Source organism: Musca autumnalis, unplaced genomic scaffold (assembly GCF_047663935.1).
Source record: "Musca autumnalis isolate F117 unplaced genomic scaffold, ASM4766393v1 scaffold_1, whole genome shotgun sequence".
NCBI lineage: Eukaryota > Metazoa > Arthropoda > Insecta > Diptera > Muscidae > Musca > Musca autumnalis.
Window position 1 is genome coordinate 278,643,689 of NW_027411644.1, and position 9,591 is coordinate 278,653,279.

The 9,591-nt window shown below is 39.2% G+C and overlaps 1 protein-coding gene across 1 annotated transcript; it reads left to right on the forward strand.

Moving 5' to 3' along the window:
* Nucleotides 1-696: 696 nt before the first annotated feature.
* Nucleotides 697-2,467, forward strand: LOC141389574 (dynein beta chain, ciliary-like). Its single transcript, XM_073961282.1, has 2 exons — nucleotides 697-921; nucleotides 1,316-2,467. Exons 1-2 carry the CDS (start codon nucleotides 737-739, stop codon nucleotides 1,413-1,415), a joined length of 285 nt encoding a protein of 94 aa, XP_073817383.1. The 5' UTR covers nucleotides 697-736; the 3' UTR covers nucleotides 1,416-2,467.
* The last annotated feature ends 7,124 nt before the right edge of the window (nucleotides 2,468-9,591 follow it).

The following is a 9,591-nucleotide window of genomic DNA, read 5'->3' on the forward strand; positions in this document are numbered from 1 at the left end:
TAAAGGCTGAGGGTATAATGATCGGAGGAAATGTTCACAAGAAAATTCCATTTTTTTGGCCAATTGATTTTTTCAAGTCGATTAAAGAATGCAACACATGGTCGTACATAAAAACCTGCTATAAGCTTTGTTCCTTTACTTTTTTAATGGTAAGAGTGGTAAAAGAGAAAAGTGTCAAAATTGTTCAAAATTGCTCTCTCATGAACATTTTTACCAGAAAAGTAAAGGAACGGAAAAATGGTAGATCCGGCAGCAATGTCAGAAAAAAACATAAAAAAATCAATTTTCGTCTTTTATTTCACAGTTTTTAATTTAGTTTTGTCAAGTTTCGACTTTTTCTTCGGTTTTTCGTCCATTTTGTGAAATAATCGTCAAACAAAAGTCGAAAAATCAGTTCTGCCATTTTCTACCTGCAGAAATTTTGCTGGTAGCCTGTGGTAGAAGAGAAAGCCATTTTCGCTCTCTCTCCCCTCTCACTCTCTTAAAAATTGCTTCCAGTTTTGCCACTTTTCGGGGTTAAGGAACGCTTTGCAGGTTAAAAATGGTAACAAATGGTTAAAATGGTAACCTCAGGTAAGTAAAGGAACACAGCTATAACATGTCAAACTTTCAAATGGAAATGGCGCCTGGCAACACGTGGTATTGCCTAGGGTGTTCGTCATAGTGAAGCATATAAAATGTTTGACGCTCACGATGGTAATGCCTGTTATACTCTTTTTCCTTTAGATTACCACCCATGGATGGAGCTTTTGTGCATGGCCTATATTTAAATGGAGCCAGTTGGGATTGCCAGTTGAATTCAATAGTACCATTGAATCCCAAAGAATTACTTTGCCCCATGCCAGTTATATGCATAAAGGCCAGTGTGCAGGAGAGGCATGATGTCCATCATGTTTACGAGTGTCCGCTTTACAAAACAAGGTAAGTACCCAGCATAAAGTAAGCCCAATAAATTCCCCATCATGTCTATGATTATGTTTAGATTAGTGTTTTGCATCATGTTAATGGTTCTGTTTCGATTTGTTTGACAGATGCTTTCATACTTTTTATGACAAATAAATGGAGATAATAAGCTTTATCGTTGAGGTTATAGTCTAAACGTACCTAATCTAAACGTCTAATAGTACGTTTATATATAACCGGATTTAACAAACCCACTGGGTTTCAAATGTCAATTCCATTGCTCATATTTCAATTAAATCCTCATAAAGAAGGTTAACCCTGCAAAAGGCTATAATATAAACATGGCCTAAACGTAGCTTATCTAAACGTATAATATAATAATATTCTATTTCGTTTTGTGTTCCCCTTCCAGGTCCCGTGGCAACACCTACGTTTGGACATTCAATTTAAAATCTCGGTCACCAAAGTCAAAATGGATTTTAGGAGGTGTGGCCCTATTATTACAGCCTTAAACTATATCACACACGCACAGAGTACAACAAGCGTTTATATCCAAAACCACAATACTTCGTTACAACAACAGCACCTAAAAATGTTTTTAAATGTTATAAAAATAAAATTCCATTGTAAAATCTCAACATATGATGGTTAGTTTGTTTTGCTTTGTTTTGCTTTGTTTTGCTTTTGTGTTATTTTATTATTTTCAAATAATATAATCAGTTCTACACTTCTGTCTAGAGATTTTCATTATCAGGGTCGTTTAACAGAGCACGATATACAAAAATTGCTAGTCACGATCATGATGTTCTCATTTCACGAAGACATTTATTAGCCATGTTATGGTTACAGTATATGATCAAAGACTTGTGGAGTGCAGATAATTGTGTTTACAATTTTGTAATAGACATGAATGGGACAGAATTCGGTTGGATTCTATTTTGTTATCACATTGATAACCAAAGTAACCACTTTTCCAGTCGGACGATATAAATAAACCTTTGGTCAATTAATATAACAGTGCTCGTGAAAATTAAATAACAATAAATAAAGAAAATAATATCTGCTGATAAGAATCATATGGGTACTGTATATATTATTATGCCATAAATATGGCATGGTTAAACTGAAATTGTAATTGTTCATTACAAAGAATGAGTGAAAGTGTGTGTCACTGTCTTGTAATAATCACTAGCGATGCACCTAAACCAGAGTCAGGGCAAATAACTGAATCAACTTATGATATGTCATGAAACATGGCTGTGGTTATTTTTGGATTAGTTAAAATATTTTTTTTCTTAGAAATAAAGTGGCTAGTCAGTTAGATTCATTAGTGTATTATAGTACGTTTATTCACTGCCACTCACTTGAATAGAACCCCCCTGCAAAATTTTTTTCAACCTCAATTTTTTTCCGCTTTATACAAGATATGAAGTTTTTTAATTTTATTATATTTTTTTTGCTTCATGTGTTTGGAGTGAACTTAGTCACACATTTGCATACAAATCCAATTTATATAAGAATTATACAAGGAAAATAAAGTAAAGTCAATAATTGAAGTAAAAAATTTGGCTCAGGTGAATAAAACTTGGAAAAAAACAAAGATTGTATTAGAATATCCATGCATATTTACTCTATATTGAAAACGAAGTACTTTCAGTAATATTCAGTAAAAATATATCCCTCCTGATTAAGGATACCCCGGCATATCCTGCTTTGGCAACGAGTCATTAAATAATCAGGTGTAATGCCTAACAATGGGTGACGTAGGGGATGGAAGATACCAAGCAACGGTCCTGACCGGCTTTAACATGGCAAAGCCCAGGATTTATCTTGGTCCCTCTTTCATCTCAAGTGGACACTGACCTCCCCGTGGTGTCACCTGGGGAACTGCCTTTAACACCCGTTAAAGGTAGTGAGCTAACATGTGCCGCGCGTTCACCCATAAGAACGTCAAAAACTTGGGTTTGGGCGTCGGGTCAGTAACCCTCCCCTAGAAAAACAGCCTACTATGAAAAAACGAAAGAAAAGAAAAACAACCCTCTCAAAAGTTGACGACCCCCGCAAACGTTTCAAGGACCATGATCTGTGAATCTGCACCTGGAATGTTCGCACTCTTTATAGAGAAGGTGCAGTTTACGCATTGGCAGATGTACTTGAAAAATACAAGGCCGACATTACTGCCATACAAGAACGGGAAAGGCGTCACAAAAACACCTAAAGGTTACGCACTGTTTTATAGCTGCCATGACACAAAGCATGAGTTTGGTTGCGGATTTGTAGTTTGTCGGAGGTTAAAACATCTGGGGCCTAATTATGTGATTCGATTCGATCGAGAATTTACTCGTGAATAAGTTTTCGACACGAGAAAAAAACGGCATGATAAGACTCGATCGAAATCGTTGATCGAATGTTTCGAGAGTAACCGGTAATCGAACTATGTGTTCTTCAGGGAATTTTATGAAGGTAGATGTCAAAAATATGTGTTTATTGCAAAGCAAAAACTAAAAAACAAAATTATGGATGAAAAATGTAAATACCTATTTGTGGAATTTTTTGAACAATACATTGAATAATAATTTCGGAATGAAGTTGTGCTAAGAAAATATGAAAATTAATAATGTTTGCAAAATTGTTTTGACATTCTTGTTACAGTTTGCTAATACATCTACCTTAATAATTCTCTCTCAAAATAAATGAGAGAATTTGGTGGGTGTATTGACTTAGCCTCTCTGAGAGAGTATTTCCTTTGGTAAACAACGGGGGATGAACTGTTTAAAATGCACTTTATTAAAAGTTTTTCGCCTATAAAATGAAGGCTATTAATATTAAATAATTTTTTGTTTTGCAGAAATTCATATTTTTCAACTTGTATTTTAACGACTGCAAACACTAATTTTTGGTTAATGATAGCGTGCATATGTATTTATTTTAATTCTAATTTTATCACAATTTGTTTTTCAAAACGACTGAAAAGGACTTTTCCCAATTTCTCTCGTTATTTTGTGTAAAAAATGCTCACAATTATTTACTAATATCATTTTTCCTCTATAAACCGTAAATAAACAACATTTTTTACATTTTAAACAAAAATACAATAAGAAATCTTTCATTTTGTTTGTTTACGATAGGCCATTTGGCTACGAGAAATTACTCGCAAATTTATGCTCAATTTCTCGATAATTTTACTCGATAACGAATGTTGTCATCCCAACTTTGAGTACTCGGGTCGAAACAACTCGATATCGAATCACGTAATTAGGCCCCTTGTCTCCAGCTTCACCCCAGAGAATGAAAGACTCGCTACAATTCGATTAAAAGCAAAATTCTTCAACACCAGCTTTATTTGCGCTCATGCTTCCACTGAAGACAAGGACGAACAGACCAAAGATATTTTTACGAGCGCTTAGAAGAAACTTATGACCGTTGTCCTGCCCATGACATTAAAATTATACTAGACGATTTTAATGCCAAAATTGGAAAGGAGAATATCTTTGGCCCAACAGTCGGAAAATTCAGTCTCCACAGTGAAACATCTGACAATGGTATGAGGCTGATAGTCTTTGCAGCTGCAAGAAACATGGTAGTTAGCAGTACCAGATTTAAGCATCTCGATATTCATAAGGGCACCTGGCTGTCGCCAGATCAAAGAACAAGAAATCAAATTGATCACGTTGTGATAGATGGAAGAAATGCATCAAGCGTGTTGGATATACGATCGTTCCGAGGTGCAAACATAGACTCGGACCACTACCTTGTTGCAGCAAAGGTACGTACCAGACTAAACGTAGCAAACAAAGTGCGAACAGACACAACACGGAAGTTGGACATCGGTAAGCTGCAATCACAACAGATAGCCACAGCATATTCCACTCAACTGGCCCAACTGCTTAATCAAAGCACCCCTCGTCCCGATAACATATCAGGACAATGGCAAAACATTGCCCACTCCACGCAAACAGTCGCAAAATCAGTACTTGGTTACCAGAGACCTCCACCAAGGAATCCATGGTATGACCAGGAGTGTCGTGCTGCTACCGAAGAGAAAAATGCGGCGTATAAGGCTACTTTACAATCAGTAGCAACGCTTAGCTCACTAGAGAGGTATCGGGAGAAAAGGAGAGAGAAGAAACGTCTTTTCCGCAGGAAAAAGAGAGAGATGGAAAAGCGGAAGTGTGAAGAAATCGAGATGTACAGGAGCCAGAATGAAGTCCGAAAATTCTACTAAAGAGTCAAGCATCAAACTGATGGCTTTGGAACTGGCACATCCTCCTGTAGAGACCAGCAAGGTAATCTGGTAACTGATACAGATAGTGTGCTCAGGATATGGAAAGATCATTTTCCAAACTGTTGGTATCCAATTGTAGCGAAGTCGACGAAGATACCACAGATCCAATCCCAGAAGATGGTATTGAATGTATACCACCCGGCCAAAATGAGGTACAGACAGCAATAAACCGGCTGAAGAATAATAAGGCAGCAGGAGCTGATGGCCTACCAGCCGAGCTGTTTAAAACCGGAGGCGACACGCTGATAAAGTGTATGCATCAGCTAGTTAGCTCCATCTGGCAGGAAGAACGCGTACCCGACGATTGGAACCTGAGCATCCTGTGTCCCGTCCATAAGAAAGGAGATAAGACTTTATGCTCCAACTATAGGAGCATAAGTCTTCTCCCTATCGCATACAAGATAGTGTCAGGGATATTGTGCGAACGACTAAAGCCCAACGAAATAATTGGACCATACCAATGCTGCTTTAGACCTGGCAAGTCCACCATTGACCAGATATTTACCCTGCGCCAAATCCTGGAGAAGACCCAAGAGATGCAGATCGACACCTACCACCTCTTTGTCGATTATAGACCAGCCTTCGACAGCCCACTACGTTCAAAGGTATTCCAGGCCATATCTGAATTTGGTATCCCCGCAAAGCTCATTCGGCTTTGTAACATGACTTTAACTGACACGAGATCCTCAGTTAATATAGGAAAGAACCTCTCCAAAGAGTTTTGTACCAAAAGAGGTTTCAGGCAAGGAGACAGCCTTTCGTGTGACCTTTTCAACATCCTGCTAGAAAAGGTTGTACGAGAGGCAAACGTCAAAAGAAGTGGCACTATCTACACCAATAGCATGTTACTGCTTATGCTGATGATATAGACCTCATGGGACGATCAGTAAAAGACGTAACCGATACCTTTATGAAGGTCGAAGGAGAATCTGCTAAAGTGGGTCTGGCGGTAAACGGCGAGAAAACCAAGCTGATGGTGTCGACGCGCAATGCGTCCATTGAGATCGGACCAACTGTTGAAGTTGATTCCTAGTTAGCACTAGTAGCATAATGTGCTAACATTTTCAGTATTAAACAATAAATTTGTAATTTGACATATGTTTTTTGAGACGAATTTAATTTACAAAAAATTCTTTTGACGTTTCAAATTCGATCAGGTGGGCTGATGCATCTACCTTGGTAATTTTGCTATGAACAAAAATCAGCTGACTGTCATTTAAATCCTCCAAAATGTATATCTAAATGCAATGAGATTTGTACTGGATTTATTAAATCCAGTCGAGGATTTATAGCAAGTCTTGATTGAAAAAAATTTTGCGGGGGGCTTCTATTCAAGTGAGCGGCAGTGTATATAACCGGATTTAACAAACCTACTGGGTTTTTAATGTCGATTCCATTACATATACGTCAAAGAAATCCTCATAAAGAATGTTAGCCCTGCAAAAGGATATAATATAATCATGGCCTTAGACATATTACATAGGGAACTTGAAAAGCTTCTGGCCTAGGCAATACAAAGTGTTGCCAGAAGCCATTTCACATTTTGTTGGAAGTTTAACATAAACGTACCCAGGCCAGTTTAACATACCATCATGTGTTGTGTTGTTTACAGTGACTCAATTTGCAAAAACATGGACTTTACTTATGAACATTTTCGTCCGATCATTTTTCACAACTTTGACGTGAATAATCACGGCAAGAGTGCATCGATCAAATTAAAGCTTTGTATGTCGATAAAGGACCATCCTATAGCACTGTGAAAAACTGGTTTAATTAATTCAATCGTGACCGACAATCACAAAAAGGGGCGTTGTGCCAGAAAAAATTGTGCCATGCGTGAACGGATAATGTAAGATCGCCATGTTATATACCGTGAGATAGAGGCATCCTTGGGCATTTCTTCCACCAACTAACATTTGATATTGCAAAAATGGAAACTTCTCGTTAGCTCTTGTCAATTGGTGCAAAAACTGTTGAGTAAATACGATCGCGGTGATTCAAACGACGTTTATAAGATCGTCACAGATAACGAATCATGGATTAATGCGTATGAGCCTGAAATAAAAGAGCAGTCGACCGTGGGGGTCTTCAAAGGCGAGGCAAATCCAACGAAAGTTGTTCATGGAAGAAGCACTTTAAAGCAAATGGTCGCCTGAGGAACGGCTTAAGGAACGTAAGACGGTTATTTCTGAGTCTCCAGAGAAATTCGAAAAACTAACAAGAGAAGATGAATCATTGTACACCATGACAATGCTAGCTCTCTCACATCGATTCAATCCAGCAAAACGTGGAACTGATGGATCATGCACCATCCAGCCCTGACTTGGAACTCAACGACTTCATTTGCTTCCCGCATATCAAAAAAAAGGCATGTTCAGTGATTTTCGTCGCCAGAAGATGCTGTTGTAGTGTCAAAAACCTTGTTTTGGAAGTGTCTCAATCGTAGTGGAAAAAGTGTCTCAACAATTGGTTTGAGTGCATGAGAAGGTGCAGTTTACGCATTGTACTTACAAGGCCGACATTACTGCCATACAGGAAATACGGTGGAACGGGAAAGGCGTCACAACAACACCTAAAGGTGACGCACTGAATTATAGCTGCCATGACACAAAGCATGAGTTTGGTTGCGGATTTGTAGTTGGTCGGAGGTTCACACCCGTGAATGAAAGACTTGCTACAATTCGAATAAAAGCAAAATTCTCCAATATCAGCTTTATTTGCGCTCATGCTCCCACTGAAGACAAAGACGAACACACCAAAGATATAATTTATGAGCGCTTAGAAGATACATATGACCGTTGCCCTGCTCATGACATAAAAATTATACTAGGCGATTTTAATGCCAAAATTGGAAAGGAAAATATCTTTGGCCCAACAGTCGGAAAATTCAGTCTCCACAATGAAACATCTGATAATGGCATGAGGTTGATAGACTTCGCAACGGCAAATAACATGGTAGTTATCAGCACCAGATTTAAACATCTCGACATCCATAAGGGCACCTGGCTGTCTCCAGATCAGAAAACAAGAAATCAAATTGATCACTTTGTGATAGATGGAAGACATTCATCGAGCGTGTTGGATGTGCGCTCGTTCCGAAGAGCAAACATTGACTCGGACCATTACCGAGTTGCAGCAAAGGTACGCACACGGTTAAACGTAGCAAACAAAGTACGAACAGACACAACACGAAAGTTAGACATCGGTAAGCTGCAATCACAACAGATAGCCACAGTATATTCCACGCAACTAGCCCAATTACTTAATCAAAGCACTCCTCATCCCGATAACATATCAGCGCAATGGCAAAGTATTGCCCACTCCATGCAAACAGCCGCAAGATCCATACTTGGATACCAGAGACCTCCACCAAGGAATCCATAGTATGATCAGGAGTGTCGTGCTGGTACTGAAGAGAAAAATGCGGCATATAGGCCTACTTTACAATCCGTAGCAACGCGTAGCGCACGAGAGAGATATCGGGAGAAAAGGAGAGAGGAGAAACGTCTTTTCCGCAGGAAAAAGAGAGAGATGGAAAAGCGGGAGTGTGAAAAAATCGAGATGTACAGGAGCCAGAATGAAGAATGAAGAATGAAAATTCTACCAAAGAGTGAAGCATCAAACTGATGGCTTTAGTACGGGCACCTCCTCCTGTAGAGACCAGCAAGGTAATTTGGTAACTGATACAGACAGTGTGCTCAGGATATGGAAATATCATTTTTTAAACCTGTTGGTATCCAGCGAAGACGACGAAGATACCACCGATCCAATCCCAGAAGATGGTATTGAATGTATAGCGCCCAGCCAAGATGAGGTAGAGACAGCAATAAACCCGCTGAAGAATAGTAAGGCAGCAGGATCCGATGGCTTAACAGCCGAGTTCAAAATCGGAGGCGACACGCTGATAAGGTGTATTTATCAGCTAGTTAGCACCATCTGGCAGGAAGAACGAGTACCCGACGATTGGAACCTGAGTATCCTGTGCCCGATCCATAAGAAAGGAGATAAGACTTTAGAGCATACAGTCTTATCTCCTTTCTATAGGGACATAAGTCTACCCCCGATTGCCTACAAGATCGCGTCAGGGATATTGTGCGAACGACTAAAGCCTATGGTCAAGGAGATAATTGGGCCCTACCAATGCGGATTTAGACCTGGCAAGTCTACCATTGACCAGATATTTACCATGCGGCAAATCCTGGAGAAGACCCAAGAGATGCAGATCGACACCTACCACCTCTTTGTCGATTATAGAGCAGCCTTCGACAGCCCACTACGTTCAAAGGTATTCCAGGCCATGTCTGAATTTGGTATCCCTGCAAAGCTCATTTGGCTTTGTAAAATGACTTTAACTGACACGAGATCCTCAGTTAAAATATTTAAGAACCTCTCCGAAGAATTTT

Excerpts from the sequence above, each read along its gene's own strand:
- LOC141389574 (XM_073961282.1), top strand. The coding sequence starts at position 737 with ATGGATGGAGCTTTTGTGCATGGCCTATATTTAAATGGAGCCAGTTGG. Across the intron at positions 922-1,315 it reads TGTCCGCTTTACAAAACAAG|GTCCCGTGGCAACACCTACG; the intron begins GTAAGTACCCAG and ends TTCCCCTTCCAG.